This window comes from Geotrypetes seraphini, chromosome 5 (assembly GCF_902459505.1).
Source record: "Geotrypetes seraphini chromosome 5, aGeoSer1.1, whole genome shotgun sequence".
In the NCBI taxonomy this organism is placed as follows: Eukaryota; Metazoa; Chordata; class Amphibia; order Gymnophiona; family Dermophiidae; genus Geotrypetes; species Geotrypetes seraphini.
In genome coordinates, this window is record NC_047088.1 from 90682015 (window position 1) to 90703456 (window position 21442).

General features: G+C 41.8%; 1 protein-coding gene across 1 annotated transcript in view; it reads right to left on the reverse strand.

The window, feature by feature from the left end:
* Positions 1-20873, reverse strand: part of LOC117360476 (rho GTPase-activating protein 6-like) — a 148092-nt gene extending 127219 nt beyond the window's left edge. Inside the window, exons 1-2 of the mRNA XM_033944263.1 lie at positions 20848-20873; positions 18079-18235 (exon numbers count right to left, since the gene is read on the reverse strand). Coding sequence (XP_033800154.1) covers positions 18079-18214 — 136 coding nt within the window. The 5' untranslated portion in view covers positions 18215-18235; positions 20848-20873. The remainder of the gene's footprint in view (positions 1-18078; positions 18236-20847) is intronic.
* Between the last annotated feature and the right edge of the window lie 569 nt (positions 20874-21442).

Sequence of the window (21442 nt, forward strand, 5' to 3'; positions counted from 1 at the left end):
AAAGCTGACCAATGGTGGTGCCTTTAGTGTATGTAAACAGGGGGAGATCATCCAAACCCCTGAGATCTTTTAATATAGGCCAATGTTGTTTAATGATTTTCACCATGGTCATAACCACATCCGAATATGGTAAAACGCATACTAAACTTGGCTCCCCCCTAGTTTGTTGGGGTCCCCTCTCCACGTCGTTCAAAAGTACTTCCCGGTGGGAGTGGCGAGCCCTCACATATGCCTGATGTATACATTTCTCCGGGTAACCCCGAACCCTGAATCTCTGGCCGACATCTTTAGCCACCCGCTGGAATTCAGTGAGTTCGGAGCACACCCTCCTAGCTCTCAGGAACTGGCTGATAGGTAGGCTGGTCTTAAGTTTATAAGGATGGAAGCTGGCAAAGTGCAATAGATTGTTTCTCGCCACCGGTTTTCTATATAAGGTTGTCTCAAAAGTGTCTCCCACCCTATATACGGTGATGTCCAAAAATTCAATGTGTGACAAATTATACATAGCTGTGAATTGTAGGTTATGATCGATCGTGTTGATCCACTGGATAAAACCCTTCAGATCCTCCTCAGATCCAGTCCACAAAATAAAAATGTCATCTAGGAACCTAAGCCATAGTCTTATGTTGGCAATAAAGTGTGTGGATGGGTATATGAATTGCTCTTCAAATCGTCCCACATATAAGGTTGCCACCGAAGGGGCAAATGTGGACCCCATCGCCACACCCTGGGTCTGTTTATAGTAGATTTTATCGTATACAAAATAATTGTCTTCAATAACCCACCCTGCTAAGGACATTAGAAAATCTGTAGTAATTCTCGGGGTTCCTTGTCTCACTCCCAACACTCCTTTGATGATATCCATCGCCCCACTCTGGGGGATTCTCGTATATAGGGACACGATATCCAATGTGACCATATAACAGTTAGAGGGAAGGTTGGCCACCTCCCCTAATTTCCTGAGAAAATGGGAGGAGTCCTTAAGGTACGAACGTACCTGTGTGGCTGCCGGCTTTAAGAAAATGTCCAAGAATTTTGAAAGGGGCTCTAGTATACTTTCTCTCGTGTTGACTATGGGCCTCCCCGGTGGGTTCTGAAGATTTTTATGTATCTTCGGTACAAACCGTATTGTAGGTGTCCTAGGAAATCTGTTCAACAAGAACTTATATTCTTTTTTAGTAATGATTTGTTTCTCATAAGCATTGGTAACAAAATCGAAAATCTTCTTAGCTAAATTATCCCCCGGGTTTGCGATCAAGGGGGTATATGATGAAACATCCCCCAATTGTCTCATTGCTTCTAACTCGTAGCAACGTCGATCTTGAATGACAATGGCCCCTCCCTTGTCTGCCACCTGTATCAGTACAAGATTATGCATTTCCAAGTGGAAGGCCCCTAGCTCGATCTCTGAGCTGGGTCTTCCGTGCCTATAAAAGAACATAAGAATTACTATACTGGGACAGATCAAAGGTCCATCAAACCCAGCATCCTGTTTCCAACAGTGGCCAACCCAGGTCCCAAGTACCTAGCTAGATCTCAACTAGTAAAACAGATTTTATGCTGCTTCTCCTAGGAATAAACAGTGGATTTTCCTAAGCCATCTCAATAATGGCCTATGGACTTCTCTTTTAGGAAATTGTCCAAACCTTTTTTAAACCCTGCTAAGCTAGCTGATTTCACCACATTCTGCAGCAACAAATTCCAGAGTTGAATTACATGTTGTGTCAAGAAATATTTTCTATGGTCTGTTTTAAATCTACTACTTAGTAGCTTCATCGCATGCCCCCTAGTCCAAGTATTTTTGGAAAAAGTAAACAAGCGATTCATATCTACTCTTTCCACTCTACTCAGTATTTTATAGACCTCTATAGCAGATAGCAGATGTAAATTTGAAAAAAACCCGAAATAGCAATCATCACTTTACAAATTAACAAACAGAAATAAAACAAATAATGGGAAATAAGAAAATGCCATTTTATTGGACTAATCCATTTTTCAATTAGCTTTCAGAGCCCAAATCTTCCTTATTCAGATCAGTACAGTATTCTACTGCTATGGTATCCTATCCTGACCTGAGGAAATTGTCTTATTTCAATTTCCTGTTTATGAACTTTTATCAATACAGCTACAATACTACATTATTCTAAAGCAACCAAAAAATATTTTTTTCTACATTTTGTCATTTCTGCTTTAATCATCTTTTCTTCACTCTCTTCTTTCCATACAGTGTCTGTCCTCTTTTTCCCTTCCATGCACCATCTGCCCCCTCTCTCTGCCCCTTCCATCCAGCCTCTGCCCTCTCTCTCTGCCCTTCCATCCACTGTCCGCCCTCTCTATCTCGTCCATATGGCATTTTCCCTCTTTCTATGTCTCATCCATAAATTGTCTACCCTGTGCCCCTTCTCTCCTTTCTTCATGATACATTTCAGCTTCACCCCCTCTCTATTTTTCTCTCTGTCTCTACTTCCTCTCCTACGCTCTGGCATTTCTCCTTTCCTTCTTTCTTTCCCACCCCATGATCTGACATCTCTGTCTCCTTCCCCATGCCCTGGCATCTCTCTCCTCTCCTTCCCTTTCATCTTTTCTTCCCCCTCCATGGTCTGGCATCTCTTTTCCCTCACTCCCTTCCTTCCCCATGGTCTGGCATCTCTCTTTCCTCTCCTCCTTCTTCCCTGGTCTTCTTTCTCCCTCCCTCCCTCTCCCCAATTGGGTGCAGCATTTATCTCCCCTTCAGAAACCACTACTCTTGCTGACATCAGGCCTTCCTCTCTGCTGGGTCCCACCTATTTCCTGTTTCCATGAAGGCAGGACTCAGCAGAGAGGAAGGCCCGCTACAGGCAGAGCAGCGAATTGTGAACACTGCCAGAAGAAGTTCACAATGCTGAACCTCGGAGCATCTCCTTATGGGCTGCACCCGGGGCAGACCACTCCTCTTTGGTACACCACTACCCCAGAACTCTCTCTTCTCCAAGCTGAAGACCCCTAACCGCTTTAGCCTTTCCTCATAGAGAAGTCGTCCCATCCCTTTTATCATTATCATCACCCTTCTCTGTACCTTTCCTAATTCCTCTACATCTTTTTTAAAACATGATGAACAGAATTGTACAAAGTATTCGAGATGTGTGGCTGTACCATACAAGGGCATTATAAAATTTTCATCTTTGTTCTCCATTCCTTTCCTGATAATTCCTAACATTCTGTTTGCTTTCTTAGCCACTGCCGCACATTGAGCTGAGGGTTTCAATGTATCCTCAACAAAGATATCTAGATCCTCTTTCTGGGCAGTGACTCCTAATGTGGAACCCTGCATCACATAGCTATAGTTTGGGTTCCTCTTTCCCAGTGTATCACTTTGCACTTGCTTACATTAAATGTTACCTGCCATTTTGATACCCAGTTTTCCAGTCTCACAAGGTCCTTTTGCAATTTTTCACAATCCTCTTGCAATTTAACAATTTTGAACAACTTTATGTCATCAACAAATTTAATTATCTCACTAGTTAGATGGTGAAAGAAAGGGAAAATGAGGATAAAATCAAATAGATGAATATAAACAGAGATGAGAAAAGTGGGAAAAAAAGATCAGTAGAAGCCAGATGTAGAGAAGGTAAAAAAGAAGACAACAAGAGGAGAAAGAATCAGAAAGACAAACCTGGGAAAGAATTTAAGAGAAGACTAATAGAAGGAAAATGGGGGAAAAAAATACCTGGGACCAGCTCAACTAGAAAAATAATATGCCCAGACAACAAATATAGAAAACAAAAATATTATTTAATACTTTTTCAGGACTGGGATGTGTTCACTTTGGGCATTGTACATCTTATCTGTCCTTGAATTTTGCAAAGTACAAGAGAAAATGCATTTTTCTTTCTCATGTACCAGTATTATATTGCTTCCCTGCCTTCTTCCAGTCCTCATTCCTGAAATTCCCTGCTTCTGAAAATGATGAAACACTAACCCTTGTAATCTGGAAAACATATCTACATCATCATCTCTGGACAACAAGCAAGGCATCCACCATAAACATCGTTTCATTATCTATGACAATTATATATCACTATGTATAAACACAATGAGGGCAAGTCTATAAAGGACTGTCTACATTTAGGCGCCTAGATGCTAGATGAAGCCTATTTTATAAGGAAAGTAAGGGCCTATTTTCCCTTATAGAATACTAGTGGATATATACTAGTAACTGGATATATACTAGTGCTGCCCAATTCATCAATTCACATAGATGAATTGATTCGAATCAATTAATTTCCCCTAAAAATAGAACTTACCGATTCAGTGAACAGCCCTCCTCCTCCCTCCCCCCCCCATCACGGGTGAGGCCTGCCATATATCTTCAGGGCCTCCTAAAGCAGCAGCAGCAGTGGCGGTGGACGGCTAGCAGAGATACAGGCTCTGAACAGACTGCTTGTGGCCTGGCCTGCCCCACTATGCTGCTGATAACATCACCGATGATGCGACAGAGAGAAGCCCTGGCAAGCCAGGCCATGAACAGCCTGTTCAGAGCCTGCATCTGCTAGCCGGCCACTGCCACTGCTGCTGCATTAGAAGACCCGATGGTATGTCAGATCTTGGGGGGAGGGGCAGTCGGGAAGTGCTGCAAAGGGGGATAGGAGGGATAGGAAAGCTGCTGCACATAGGGGAAGAGAGGAAGAATTGTTGGACATGGGATGAAGAGAGAAAGGAAGTTCAACAAAGAGGTAGAAAGGGTGAGAGGGAGAAATCCTGCATAAGATGAAAGAGAGGGAGACATGCATGGAGAAGAGAGAGGGAGAAATGTTGGACATAGGGTGGAGGGCAGGGAGAGATTGTGATGGGGATAGAGAAAGAAATATTTCACTTGATAATGGAGAGAAGGAAGGGAGAAGTGCTGCATACATGAATAGAGAGGTTTGACCCAGGGCACAAGGCAAGGAAAAAGAGAGAGAGATGACAGACAATGAGAAAGAAATGTTGGATATGCCAGGGTAAGGAAAGGTACAGAGATGAAAGATGAATGGTGAACCCAGAGAAAAGAAGAAAATGTCAAATGGGCAGGAGACCCTGGCGAGCAAGTTAACAGAAAACAAACAGACACCAGAGCTTGGGACCAATATGATTTGAATAATAAAATGACCAGACAATAAAAGATAGAAAAAGTAATTTTATTTTCTATTTTGTGATTACAATATGTCAGATTTGAAATGTGTATCTTGCTAGAGCTGGTGTTAGACAGCAAGTGTGAGTTACAACCTAATAGAGAAAGGAAAAGTCTTTTTTATTTAATTTGTTTACACCATAGAGCTGGTGTGGGGTTAAAAGCGACTACAAAATAAACCCGCCAGGATATTTGGAAAAAAACACCCAATAGGGCAGGAAAAGCGAATCGGAAAATCAATTCAATAGGCTGAATCGAATCAAAAAAATTTTCCCTGAATCAGGCAGCACTAGTATATGCTAGTCATACTGTTGTAAGAGCTCTTGTTTAGATTTGGGAGATACAAGTGCAATTTATAGTATTAATTAATTAAGCATGTGTCCTGCCCAGTCTCTATCCATGTGAATCCCCAACTGCAAAGTGTATGCTGTTGAAGAATGCCATGTATCTAGATTATTGTCATTTATTTGCATATGTGTGAATGATTAGAATACTGGTATTTAAATACCTGCTTGCTCTTTGTACTACTTGCTCTTTGTAGAATTACCTCCAAAGGGGCAAATATCCAGAATATATGTCAGGATAACTTTGGGCATGCAGATGGGTTTATTTTGGGCCAGTGTCTAGCTGTAGGTTAAGAACCAAGAGGCTGTCCAATTAACTATGGCTGGATAGGCCAGTCTGCTTGATTCACAGGTAACAATCAACCAGACAACTTATCCCCCCTTTGAGCTGTTATATGGAAGGTTACCCCAGGGGTATGAGACCTGGTAAGAGAACAAATAACTGGAAATCAGTCAGAACCCCTGAGCATAATATCTTACTTAGAGGGCCTTCATGGGAAACTTGAGAGGGCGCCTGAGTCAAAGGAAACAAAAGATCTATTATGATCAAGGAACCCAGGAGAGGGATCAAATTTTAGTCCTTAACCCCTCCTTGTCCCATAAGTTTGTGGCTGCCTTAATCAGTTATCCCTTAAAATAGCATGTTAACTTTAACTGGATGAGGCCCAGCTGCATATTGATCTCAATGATACCAAAAAGTAGTGTTTGTATCCATACTAATTCCTATATATGTATGTAAATATGTTCATACCAATATCTATGGATAGAGACTTTACTGGAAGTACACTAAATCAAGAAAAACATGAAACTACCAGAATCTGCCAACACAACGTAAAATTATTAACATCTGTCATTTTGTGGCCCAAGGCCAAGGAGAGAAGAGGTGGCTGTGGCAGAATGAGGCCACAGAGGGGAAGAAGGAGGAGGCTGCTGCTGCCAGATTGAGGCCCAGGAGAGAGGAAAGAGGGACAAACTAGAACAAAGGAAGGAGGAGGTGCTGGTAGTAGTGGATCAGATACCAGAAGGGAAGGAAGATGTGGTGGCTACAGCAGCAGATCAGGTTAGAGGAGAAGTTTTTATATCTTGAAGCAGCTGTGTGCAAAAGTTTAGCCATCCCTAATCAAACTGTATGTGTCAGTGGAACCCTAAGTTAACTGAAACTTTTCATGGTATAACCTTTTCATTGTGCAACGTTAAACACTGTAATGAAATCAAGTCACTCATTAAGCAAGCATGATGAGATACCACTCAGATGTAAAAAGAAGGAAGGATAACGCTTCAGAAAATCAGTTTCTGCACTGAAATTGTAAGTGCTCTAACTGTTCAGTTATAGGTATGAAAATTGCTTTTTCCACGAGAATATTTTTTTTCATAATTGTGGATCTGAGGACAACTATACACTAATGCTGACTTTTGGCATACATTTAAGGAAAGCTTTCTAGGCCTCTAACTGGATACAGTGCCGCAGTGTCAAATGTGTTTGTGCTATCCATATAATCTGCCACTATACAATCAGTACACTCTGAGATTCTAAGGACATTACAGATTGGGAAATCTCACCAGCAAAATGAAGCAAAGTCCTGGAAAAAGATAATCAGAGATAACTACCGGTACTTCTCTGGTGAATTTAGACCAATAAAGAACAGTCAATGTGGCTTCACAAAAAGAAGGTCATAGCAAACTAATCTAATATCTTTCTCTGTAGTTGGCTTGCCAACTTGAAAACTGCACTCAGCTATTGCATTCCATACTACTTCCTCTCTTTTCACCATAGCAACTTTTAGAATTGCTCTGAAAAACTGTTCAGAAAGGTTATGTTCAAATCAATTATTTATTTTTAAACAAGTATAATTTTTAAGCCATTTATTGCACAAAACAGGTTGTTATGGCTTGTTATAAAATTGCTAGGCATGTATGTCGGTAAACAAAGTTGCTCAAAGTATTAGGTCAAAGCACTTAAGTAAGTGCAAACATATCTTATAGATACATAAGAATAATTTTTAGGTGCCACTTGGCGCAGGTGTCAATCAACTGCTAGGCGCCATTTATAGAATCAAGCCTAGCACACCTAAGCAGACTTAGGTGTCGCTAGGCATCCTAGACCTTGGCGCTGTTCCATTAGGCCAGCTTTTCCCTTGCCTGATTTGGTGGCACCTATGTCAGACACTTAGGGCTCCTTTAACAAAGGCGCACTAGTGGGGTTAACGCGCGTGACTTTTCATCATACGCTAACCCCCGCACTGGGCAAAAATTACCACCTGCTCAAGAGGAGGCGGTAGCGGCTAGCGCGTCCGGATATTTAGCGCGCACTATTACGCGCGTTAAACTGCTAGCGCGCCTTTGTAAAAGGAGCCCTTAATGACGCCTAACTCAACCATGCCTATTCTCCGCCCCTAACCATGCCTACTTTTTCAGATAGGTGTCCTTAGGCATGGGAAGGCATCTCAACTTAGGCGTCACTAGGCATCCCAAGAGTTTGGCGCCAAACTTCTAAATTTATTTAAAATATTTTTAATCCACCTTTATCCAAGGTGGCTCATGGTATTACATACATATTTCAGAATTTGCACAACATAAAGATCCCATACATCAGCATGGCTGAAAACCAGTATGGTCAATTACTACATGGATTAAGCCAATTTAAAAAAAAAAAAATTGGTGCGGATCCCGAACTTAGGCATCACTAGGCGGCCACAATTAGGGCACCCAATGGCGCCTAATATAGACGCAGTTTATAGAATATGGAGCTGATCGCCTATTATAAAACTTTTTTCTGTAAAATTAAAAGTACAGAAACTACAAGGAATGAAATTGCTATAGACATTTTTATCCCAATAATTTTATTGATCTAAAATTCAGTCCACTTGTTTGCTTTTAATAAAACTATGTAAATTCTGAAAAGACTGTCGCTTATGCAGGTGCACTTGGGGGTCACTATTAAACCAGCAGAACAAATAAGGTGTTCAACAGCTGCACTAGCAGGAAGCAGAGTGTTCAGTCTGATTAAAAAAAAAAAAAATTCCTTCAAATAATCAGATCAGGCAGCAGCACTTCGATGTCTTTTGACTAGGCATGCAGGTACTGATCAAGGGAATCTCTGTGGGAAACGCTTCCATATAGCAAAGAATGCTTTATTATCCACCCTGTGTAAAACTTGGGATACTGAATTGCTCCTGCAATTGATTCAGTCATCAAATAACTCATAGAAGCATTGATTGATTGTATAAAATTGTTTAATGCAAGCTGATGTGAGATTATTTTTTAATTTAAATTATTCACTATTAGCTGTTATAATGTTTAAATCATGCAGGTTACTTTTTGATAGTATAGAGGGGCATAATCGAAAGGAACGTCTAAATCCGTTTTTGTCTAAGCCGCAAGTCGTCCAAAGTAAAAAAATAGCCTAGGACACATTTTCAAAAAATACGTCCAAAATATTTTTTGTTTCGAAAATTGTCTAACTACACGTCCTGCTGATCTGATCGTCCAAGCTGCTAAATCGTCTATCTTTATACCACATTTTTGTCCAAGTCAAAAACGCCTAGAACAAGCCCTGTTGGACGTGGGAGGGGTCTGTAAAGTGATGGACTGAACACCCAGACATGGCACCTAAATAGTGGGGTACCTTACAGGGCACTGCTGTGAACTTCACAAAAAGGGTGCCATGTCTTCTCCTCACTACAACTTCCTTATAGGTCATGGTGAGCCCCCCCCAAACCACCTCCAGAATCCCCTAGACCCACTTATCTACCACCCTAATAGCCCTTATGGCTGTAGGAGCCACTTATATGCCAGTAAAAAAAGGGTTGTGGGGGTGTATAGAGGAGTGCACATGTTTAAGTATCAATGCAGTGATTACAGGGGCTTATGGGCATGGGTCCTCCTCTCCATGAGTCCCTAATCCACCCCCAAAATGGCTTAGGCCGCCTCTGTGCTGGACGACGGCTTTCCTATGCGAGGTGATGATGTTCTGGAGGCACAATTTTCTAGTTGTGATTAATATTTTTATGGGAGTGGGGATGGATCGGTGATCACTGGGGTAGTGTGTGGGTGTCTGTATTATGTGTTTGCAGTGCTTATTTGGTGACTTTAGGTGGTTTTTTGTGACTTAGACCATGTTTTAAATGGTCTAAGTCAGTGGTTCCCAACCCTGTCCTGGAGGACCACCAGGCCAATCGGGTTTTCAGGCTAGCCCTAATGAATATGCATGGAGCAGATTTGCATGCCTGCCACTTCCATTATATGCAAATCTCTCTCATGCATATTCATTAGGGCTAGCCTGAAAACCCGATTGGCCTGGTGGGCCTTCAGGCCAGGGTTGGGAAGCACTGGTCTAAGTCACAACGTCCAAGTTCTGTCAATCCTGGGCTGTATAACTTTCAGTTATACATGCTGTACGACTAAGTCTAAGCTGGCCCACGTCCAGCCCAACTCCCGTCCTCGACACTCCTCCTGAACCGCCCCATTTAGCGATGGTCATTCAGCGGCACTATGGAGGCCTAAGTTGTTTAGAAATATGTCCAAAACGCGTTTTTATTATCGGCACTTGGATGTCTTTCGTTTATGATTGTCCAAGTGCTGACTTAGGCCGTTTTTTGGACATTTTTCTCTTTCGATTATGAGCCCCATATTGTAATAACAATAGGCACAGTACTGTATCCATGCATTCTAGACCATTCATTTATACGAGATATATCCATGTTTTTCTGCATTTTATACTGTTCAGCGGTGCCCATCCAATGGGTTTCTTTCCTTTCCCCTTGATCAATCCTTCCCCTTCCTTGTCCCCTTCTCCTCTTTTTTCTTCCCTCCTCCCTCCCCTATTCCTTTTCTCCTCTTCTCTTTCCCTTTTCACTCTTTCCTTCTTTTTCTATTCCTATCCCTCCCGTTTTCCTCTTCCCCCTTTTTTCCTTCTCTCTTTTCCCCTTCCCCCACCCTCTCCCCATTCTGTTCTGTTCTCCTTTCCCCTTTCTCTCGTCCTCCTGCTTTTCTCTTCCTTTCCCCCTTTCTCTTTCCATTTCCCTGTTCCCTTCATTTGTGTTTTTGCACATTTCCAGTATCTTCCCCATTCTCCATTCCACTTTATTTATTTTTACCCCTTTTTTTTGAATCATTGATTATTTTCTTTGCTTAGGTTTGCAACTCTTCTCACAGTTATGCAATGTTGTCTGTTCACATTTGCTTTTGATCACATCAGGTCCCTCTTAATTTAGGTAGTTTACATGTCTATTATTATTTTGTACAAAACAACAATGAAGGAGACCAGATGGTGCTCAATCCTTTTTATTTTATAATAGACTTGACATGATTGTGTTTTGGCCAAAAAGGCCTGCCTCAGGAGTCTTGATTATAGGCGTGGCTAATGCCGGAAATGGCATTAAGCATCATAAAGCGCCTCCGCAGATGTGTTTTTACCACAGCAATGGTCACTGCAATAAGCAAAAGATGTACACAAATAATAATAATAATAGCTTTATTTATATCCCATCGTACATTTTCAGTTTAAGACGGTGTACAACAAGAGGTGCTGCAAGGACAGTGAGGTAACATCAATTAAAATTGGGGAGGGGTAGAAAGACAGTTATGTGATGAGATGGTATAGGGTAGGAGGAAGAGGTGTGTAAGATGAGGTAGGTGTCGCGCAGATTTGGAGGATCAGGTAAATTTGTCGAATAGGTGGGTTTTTAGTGATTTTCGGAAAGAGTGGTATGTCAGAGAGTTCAGGATTAGGTCACTTAAAGTGTTGTTCCAGACCCCTGCTTGAAAGGAGAGTGTTCTATTGAGGAATCTTTTCAATTTGCATCCTTTGGGAGAAGGGAATGAGAACAGCAGTGTTCTGCGTAAGAAGAAGAGTTTGTCCTGCAGGGTGAGGTGTTTCAGGAGGTAGGTAGGCAGTGCCAAAAAGAGTCTTGAAGCAGGGGCAGCCAAATTTGAAAATTATTTTTGCCTCTATAGGTAGCCAGTGGAGTTGCTTGTAGAATGGTGTGATGTCGTCGGATTTTTTCAAGCCAAAGATAAGTCAGACGGCTGTGTTCTGGATAAGTCTCAATTTCTTGATGGTTTTTTTGTGAGATCCTAGGTAGATTATGTTGCAATTGCTGGTCTAGAGTTTCTATATGCATCTATATGTATAGATATGAACAAACACAAAATCAAAAAAGACCAAAAAAAAATAAAACACTGAAAAATCAAAAATGTGGGGTGAAATAACTATCGCCAAAGATCATAAATAATTCATTAATCAATACTGAACAGAGTGGTAAGGCTGAGCTTTCATTCAAGATATAAAGCTCAATTGTGGTGAGACCTCAGAAATTCATTCCCCAATGAATGAATTAATTTCTGAGGTCTCACCACAAATGAGTTTTATATCTTGAATGAAAGCTCAGCCTTACCACTCTTTTCAGTATTGATTAATGAATTATTTATGATCTTTGGCAACAGTTATTTCACCCCACATTTTTGTTAGATATGAACAAATACATGCATATACAGATATGGATTGCCTCAATCATACTACTTACAGACAAAAACAGAAGTGCAGTCAGCTCAGAAAATTAGCCAGAATACAAAACAGCAAGGTGAACCAATCTGAGGTCTTTTATTCTAATTCTAATTACGAATACTGACAATTTAACTGTATGATTGCTATGACTCACCTACTTTTAAAGAAGGCACTCTAATGAGGAATTTGATTTTATTAGCTGAAGCCTAAGAACCCGTAGCCACAGGGTAAAACATGGCACCTTCGTAGCTACATCCCTAATATATACACATCTAGCATTACACAATAATGTTGCTTTCTATTCAGTAACAAGAACAACATTCTGGGTTCCTGATGCAGACTAATGCCAGTCAGAACTAATAAAGGAGTGGTGTGTTCTGGGGAAGTAGCCCAATGGCATTAGGAGACTTACCGGTCAATATTCAGCCAGCTCCTGTTAGTTTTTGTTTTTTTTTAAACACTGACCATCGCTGGATAAATTAGGCCCTGATATTCAATGCCAAGTCATGATCAGGAACCAGCATTGAACATTGAGTCTGTCCAGAAATATGCAGGCCACAATAATTCACGCAGGTCCAGGCTGATATTTAGAGACAATATACACACAAAACCGGCAAGGGAGATTCCTTGGGGAGAGTATTTTGGAAGAGAAGTTGATTTCACAGCCACAGATACTACAAATTTGTTGTGCAGCCACCCCTTGAATCACCCTCAGCCCCATCGCATCAGAAACCAGATTTACACACATATTTACATATATTTCCAAAGCACATAAGAACATAAGAATTGCCACTGCTGGTTCAGACCAGTGGTCCATCGTGCCAGCAGTCTGCTCCTGCGGCGGCCCTTAGGTAACAGACCAGTGCCCTAACTGAGTCTAGCCTTACCTACATACATTCTGGTTCAGCAGGAACTTGTCTAACTTTGTCTTGAATCCCAGGAAGAGCGTTCCAGTTTTCAATCCACTCTCTGGGTGAAGAACTTCCTTACGTTTCTACGGAATCTTTCCCATTTAGCTTTAGAGAGTGTCCTCTCATTCTCTCTACCTTTTAGAGGGTGAACAACCTGTCTTTATCTACTAAGTTTATTCCCTTCATTATCTTGAATGTTTCGATCATGTCCCCTCTCAGTCTCCTCTTTTCAAGGGAGAAGAGGCCCAGTTTCTCTAATCTCTCACTCTATGGCATGTACATATGTACAAAGTGGACAATAAGACCAGTAATTCACATCAAAGTTTTTCCCACTGCTATCTGTCCAACTGCAGTGTGGGGGGGGGAGGGATAGTTTTGCAGCCTGTTTTCTTTTGAATTTTTCTACTAGTGAAACCATTTAGGAACTTTTATCACCTTATCTTCCACAAACATATGCATTAAACTTTCTCAAAAGAGCTTTTGATTGACGTTTCTAAATTTGGAAAGAGCCTTCTCTCCAACTTAAGATTATTATACAAAAACCCTAAAACAATGTCAGAATATACTGTTTCTTCAGAGGTTTCAGGACATTTGCTTGCATTCATGTACTTTATTACAGAATCTTTGTTTTATGATTCACTTATTGTTGCATGTTCAATGCAAGTTTTTGCAGCTGATGAAAGAGCACACAGTTTTGTAAAATTTTGAATCAAGCTTTGTGTTGATGTGCTTCAGGCATATCTCTGCAAATAGGTACAAAAGCTATATATACACAAGAAATATCCCAAAACGTGCACAAAATGTCAAATTTCAGGGGATTTGCATTTTTTGCCACATGTAGCTCTGCTTGCAAAAAAAAAAAAAAAAAAAAAAAAAGCAAGTTCACTGAATTAAGGTAGTTGAATTAAGGTAGTAAAATTTTATGTGCAGTTACTAAATGTGTGCAATGCAATATCTTGCAAAACTATTCATTAATTCAAAATCAAATGAAAGCCAGGGCACAGACACATTGTCACACTTTGGTGAGATGTAATTATCTATTTTGTGAAAATCAGTATGCAAATATGTCTTTGTGCATTGATCTTCACATAAAACTAGAGTTTTGTCAGCTAAAGACTGGACTATGTGCTATCTGAGTTAGATCTCAAGAGTTAAATCAAAGAGAATCCTACACCCTGATCCTGTGAGATCTAAAGAAACAAGCATGTCCTCAACCTGAACAAGCATAGTATGATATATGGCCATAAACTGTGTTCTCATATCCTTTAATGGGTAATTTGTATAACATGGTGCTTACAATTAAGTGACCTGAGAATGCATAATAGCAGCCTGTTCTATAAAGGAAAGTAGGCATTTATTACCATAAGAAGATATATATGTGCTTAACATTTAGGCATGAACACTTATGCCAGCCATAGAGCTGGTATGTTAGTGTCTAAGTACTGCAGATTCCCACACAACTTACAGTCAATGTTCTATCTAAGCTGCGCGGCTGCACACCTTTGATCAGGAGGCTATGCAGCCCCACCTCATAGCTGGTGGCATCGGGATCAGAATCCTTTCCCTGCGGTATCAACCCCCACCTTGTGCAGCAGCTGCTGCTGCTTTCCCAAAGTAGCAGCAGCAGCAAACTAAAACAAGCCAGCTGCAGGACCTTCCCATACATACCCATGACTGCCGGCCCGCCCTCTCCAATGTCACTTCTTGTTCCGGGGCAGAGTCGGCAGCTGCAGATTGGTTTGTTTCAGTTTGCCGCTGCTGTTGCTGCATCGGGAAAGTAGCAGCAGTGGTTGGGATGCTAGGGGATAGATGCTGGTGGATTTGGGTTGGGCAAGAAGGGAGAAGATACTGATGAAATGGAGTGTGGGCAGACACTAGTGGAAGAGGGATGGGGGTGAGAGGGGTAGATACTGGAGGAGAGAGAGGGGGGCAGAAGCTGGTGGAAATGGGTTGAAGTGGGGGGAGAGAGGGAGCAGATTTTGTATAGAAGTGGGAAGACAGATTCTAGATAGAGCAGGGGAGATGTTGAGGGTGGGATACAGAGAAGAGGGAAATGATAGAATGGGGAAGTGAAATGGGAGATGCTGGATAGAAGGTGAGGGGAAGAGAGGCGGGGCAGATTATGGAAGAGGAGAGGTACAAAGGAGGGAAATATTGATGGAAGGGGAGAGGGGATATGCTGGATGGAAAAGGGAGGGGAGGATAAGCTGTATAGAAGGAGGGAGACAGAAGCTTGGATGGAATAAGAGAGAAATGAGCAGCTATTTGGTGGGGGAGAAACAAAAAGGAGGGAGATAATGATGGAAGGGGAAAGAAAGGACAGATATAGGGGGGGGACACACTGTATAGAAGGGGGAGAGAAAGAGGGCAGTGCAAAAGACTGGGAATAAAGGGAAGTAAAAGTGGAGAGTCAGGGTGATGGAAAGAGATGGAAAGCTGCTGGTGGACCATAAAAGAGAGGGAACTTGAAGACTAGATAGTAAGAATGAGTTAAATATGGACATAGAGGTAGAAAAATAAATTGAAGAAAGCCAAAAACAAAAGGAGGAAAGAAAAATCCTGGAAATAGACTTAAGATGGAGGAGAGCAGAAACCAGAGAAGTAAATGGCCAGAAAACAAAGGTAGAAAAATAATTGTATTTATAATTCAGGATAAAGTAGTGTGGTATCTGTGTTTATAAAGGTTACTAAATATAAATAGAAAATAGAAAGATGATATCTTTTCATTGAACTAATTTTAATACATTTTTGACCAACTGTCAGCTACTGTCCTAACCCAGGGAAAGAGGTGATGGCCTCTGAGAGCTAACAGAAAAAATGTTTTAAGTCCTTTCAATAAAATATAATCTTATTTTCCATTTTTTTTAATTTATATTTGTAATGTATAGTGTGTATAATACCATCAGGGTAATGTAACAGAAAATTTGTGCTCTCATCAACTCAGCCCTTTGCTCGCAAACCCCCCCCCCCCGCCCCCCCCACATTTTTGTTCACATGAACTCAGTCCTTAGAGGTAGCAATGCTTACATTATTCTCTAACCCCCTCTTTTACAAACGCATAACACGGGTTTTAGTGCCGGCAGTGGTGGTAACTGCTCCAATGCTCATAGAATTTTTATGAACGTCGGAATAGTTACCACCGCAACTGGCGCTAAAACCCGCGCTATGTGTTCGTAAGAGAAGGGGTAAGTTATGTGCATAATTGGGAGCCCTGCTCCATGTATGCCCCCCTTGCAAATATGTGCTACGTAAGTTAAGTAAGTAGTTGCAAAATAGCGTTTAGGCAGCATTCTAGCAAATATATACACAAGTGCAAACATAAGTACATAAATGCTAATATTTAAACATTTATCTGGCTCATATTCGGTGACAGGTCAAAAGCACGCGATGACAAAGGCGTGACGACAACCCAGCGCAGACAACTGAGCACAAGGCGGAAGCGCGCCAAAGAAAAACAGTATTTTAAAGGGCTCTGACAGGGGGTGTGGGGGGGGGAACCCCCCCTACTTTACTTAACAGAGATCGCACCAGCATTGTGAGGGGTTTGGGGGGTTGTAACCCTCCACATTATACTGAAAATTTCACTTTTTCCTTAAAAAAGAGGGAAAAAGTTAAGTTTCCAGTAAATGAGGGGGATTACAACCCCCCAAACCCCCCACAACGCCGGCGCGATCTCTGTTAAGTAAAGTGGGGGGGGGTTCCCCAACAACACCACCCATCGGAGTTGTCTGCGCTGGGTTGTCGGCGCGCCTTTGTCGTCACGCGCTTTTGTCTATGAACCCTCATATTCAGACCACGGGAGATCACCAATGGTCTCCCACGGTCTTTAGCGATATCATAAATTCAATGCCAGTGCTGTATCTGGCCACTGGCATTGAATTTCTGGTCTATTTTGGCCAGCCAGAACATAGCTGGCTATGCCAATATTCAGCAGTTAGATGGCTAAGTCTCTGCAGCCAAAGATATACCACCCTTTTAGGTGGTTGTCTTTGGCCACTGAACCTAGCTGGCCAGCCACTGAATATCGGCAGTGACCGGCTATGTCGCATGACAATCCGGAGGCCAGGATATTCAGCATGAGATAGCTGGCTATCTCCGCTGAATATCAGCAGACTGCTGGCTATGTGTTATTTAGATAGCCAAGAGCTGTTCCCAGCCATCTAAATAGAACTAAATATCGGGCTCTTATGTGTGTAACATTCATGTACAGTAAATGTTAGAGCTCAGGCTTTAGCACTGACCCAATAACATCTTGGGGATCACACATGATGAGGCTTGCAACCATGATACCCTGTATCTTTAACTTGTGAGATTTTAGATGTTAAACAGGGCCAAATTTGTCTCCGTCCCTGTGGGATCTCAATTTCCTGTCCCATCCCCACAAGCTCTGTCCTCATCTGCACAAGCCTCGAACACTTTAAAATTATGTGTTCGAGGCTTGTGCGGTTAAGGCGGAGCTTGCAGGAATGGGACAAGGACAGGGACAGAACTCATGGGACGGGGATATTGAGATCCCACGGGGACAGGGACAAATTTGTCCCCATGTCATTCTCTAGTAAAAACGATTGTCATATCCCATCATTTGCCCTGATCCTGTGAGCAGGATTAGGCATTTAGCCATACCACAAACTAATTTTTGAAGCTTTTAAGAGGGAATTTGGTTAGACGAAAACAGAAGATGTTTTAATTCCTCATTGAATGCCTCTGTAATCAGAAACACATTAACAAGAATACAGGGGAACATGATAACAACATTTTTCACTAAAAAAGGACATTTGAAAGCTATCAAACTAAAATACAATAGCTTCTAAGAATAATTCTTTTTTGGCTTATCCCTTTTTTCTGGAACCAATATGGCAACACATATTTTATGGCTGAAAACAAGAACATTTTTTTCCTAAATAGGAAAAGGTAGCCGCTGAGGTATCACTCTAGAATCTGATCCTACGAGAACTCAAGAGGCACTGAAAATAAATGGGACTGGGCTATAGACAAGAAACACTGGGCAACAGATACTGATCTCAGTGCCCCAGCTTGGTAACATGGAATTCTTCCTTCTGAGATATTTATTATACACCGGAGCGTAGTGTTCACCTGTGAACTTCTGCTTGCTGTTAGGGAGCACTAAGCTTGCTGAACGTGAAGACCTTTAGATGAAGTCTCACTTACCTTTAGGGATTCTGATATCCCAGCTCAGGTTTTTGGCTTGCAGTCTGTGACAAGCAACACTCTGTAGCTGGGCTCGTTCCAACTCAGAAAGACTCTGTAGGAGAACCGGCTGCAGCCTCACACTCTGCCCAAACATTGGCACCCAGGTGTAGTTACCCTGTAGCAGAGAAACAGAGCAAAATCCTATTAGCATGAAGAAGACAGCCGATCCACTCCTTGTGATCCTCCTCTCATTCATCTCACCAATCCCTTATCTCTTCTCAGTTGCGTAAGTAAGGGGAGGGGAGTCACCCCTGGAGCTATGTTGGTATGGGCACCGGCACTCCTCCTCCTCTCCGCCCCTGCCTCTTCCTACTCCTCCCCTTGCCATGCGTGCGCCCCAAACAGCAACTTTATCGTGCGCCTCATGATGGCAGCAACTCTCCTGCTAATGTCACTTCCGGGTGCCACGCATAGGAATCGATGTCAGCGGGAGAGACGACAGAAGTTCTTGTTGCTTACAGAGGTGAACAACTAGAGGTACGGAGAAGTGGGGACACACTAGCAGCAGGGAGGAGTGGGGGAGGAGCAGAGGAGAGCAGTGGAGGGACACCACCGCCCCGGGTGCCTTTCATCCTCGCTATGCCTCTTCCCACTCTTTCCTTCCCCCATGTCTATTTATTTATTTAGTCACAATTTGATATACCACAACAACTGACTAGCAGAACTGAGCGATTCACAGACTAAAAAAAATAAATTAATACACAGAAAGGAACTCCATTGCATGACTGGAAAGAATCCTGACACTCCCCTATACCTCCATTCTCCATCTCTATATTCTCCTTTCCCCATTAATTATCAGTCCTGTCCTCTCTCCAGTCATTTCCTATTGCTCTTCCTTCTACCATTTCCCATCACTTTTCCCCCCCCCCCCCACCCCCCCAAAATTTTTTTTTTTAATTGTAAAATTAATTGTGCCTCTTCTGTGTTTCAGGACTGTTTGGGCTCCTAACACTCCTTCCTCAAAGGCAGGTAGAAAAGACAGCAAGGCTTTGCAGTCAGGGCAGGATTAACTCTTTGTTGGGCCCTAAGCAAACAGGTATGTTGGGGCCCCTCATTGTATTTAAATATATTTGAAAGCTCCCACAAATGGAGCCTTGCATGATTCTGACTACAGAGGGAAACTGGCAGAGGAGGACACAGCGGATAAGAGGCTTTGCTCGCTGGCTCCCCCTGCTGACTAGAAGGCAGTACACAGAGAGTGAAGAAGAATAAGACCTCTGTGGTGAACAATGGCTCTGCGCCCTCCCGATTCTCTTCTCTGTGGCATCATCTAATGTATCAGGGCAAAATTCTGCCCTGTGATTTGAGAGGGTCCCTCCTAAATATTTGGGCCCTAGGCCCATGCCTAGTTTGCCTATGCTTTAATCCTGCCCTGTTTGCAGTATCTTCTAGAAACATGATAGCTAATCCATCCTAACAAAAACGATAGGCCCAGGATTAGGCAAATAGGTCTGTAATTGCATCAACAGAGTAGGATAAAGAGAAAGAAATAAACAGAATAGATGTACTACATATTATATGTAACTACTTTGTTTGTGTGAAAAAGCATTTTTATTGGGAACATTACTACTATTTATTATTTCTATAGTGCTATCGTATACATGCAGCGCTGCACATTAAACATATAAGAGATGGTCCCTGCTTGAAAGAGCTTACAATCTAATTATGAAAGACACACTGGACAAAAATGGTGGCTCAATATATGCTGTTCATGTAGGAAAATACAAAGGGAGAAGAGGAAGAGAGGGTAGGGGGCTCCAGAGGGAATGACAAACAGATGTGGTGCTTTAGAAATTGGTAGGGTTAAGAATTAAATGCAGTATTGAAAAAGTGGACCTTCTGCCTGGACTTGAATTCCACCAGAGACGGAGCACGTGTTCAGAAAGGAAAGTCCATATTTTAGCAACGTTGTATAGAAAGAAGCAACAAGTTTTGGTGGTCTGTTGGATATGCAAAGAGAAGGAGAAAGATGAGTCAAAGATGACCCTGAGATTGCGAGCTGATGAGACAAGGAGGATGAGAGTGTTATCTACTGAAATAGAAAATGGAGGAAAGATAAGGAGTTCAGTCTTGGCCATGTTTAATTTTAGATGGCGGCGAGACATCCAGGTAGCAATGTCAGACAGGCAGGCTGAGACTGGGGTCTGGATTCCCATAGAAATTTCAGGTGTAGTGAGGTAGATTTGTGAGTCGTCAGCATGGAGATGGTACTAGAAGCCATGGAAGGAGATTAGAGCACCAAGAGAGGAAGTGTAGATGGTGAAAAGAAGAGGTCCCAAGACCGAGCCCTGAGGCATAGGCCGCGGAACACTTTTTTGTTGGGGGGGCCACAAGCTCCGCTCCCAGACCCCGCCCCATAATAGTACTAATTGTAATACCATTTTTTCCATTAATTTTTCATATATACACACAATATAATCTTCTTAACAATACATAATGGTTAACCACAAAATTAAACTACACAAAGTACACTGTATGTATGCTTCTCAACATTCATTCCTACCAGAACACAGATAGCCCCTATGCAAATACGGGACCACAAACTAAAAGTACTAATATATATATAAATGAAGCCCTAAGAGTCAATACTCTGCATGTAGTACAACCCCAGAGAAATAGAAATAAAGGAATTTCTTCCTCAACAGTGCAAAATATAGACAGCAGATGTAAATTCCCCAAATTGGCACAATTCAATCACTAAATTGAAAATAAAATCATTTCCCCTACCTTTGTTTTCTGATGATTTTGGTTTTCATACTATCTTTCCCAGTCTCTGGCTGCACTTCCTTCTGTCTGTGATCTTAACTGTGTTTCCAGGGCCACCTTATCCATTTGCTGTTTTTCTCTCCTTCACTTTCTGCCATACGTCCATCTTTTGGAACAATCAGGGTACTTAGGCTCAAATAGGGGAGATCAGTAAAGTATGCAAATTATATATGAAAATAGACCGACTCCTATAAAGCTAAAGTCTCTAGAGAATGATCAAATTTTTGTAATACGCTCAGAGATATGAAACTCCGATGGGGAGCGACAACACCCCCTTAGCAAGAGTTCACCGTCCAGTCGTGTTTTGATATATGATCAATCTCTGAGACTAGATATTTGATTTTAACTATATATAGTTAAAATCATGATATAGTTAAAATCAAATATCTAGTCTCAGAGATTGATCATATATCAAAACACAATGACTGGACGGTGAACTCTTGCTAAGGGGGTGTTGTCGCTCCCCATCGGAGTTTCATATCTCTGAGCGTATTACAAAAATTTGATCATTCTCTAGAGACTTTAGCTTTATAGGAGTCAGTCTATTTTCATATAT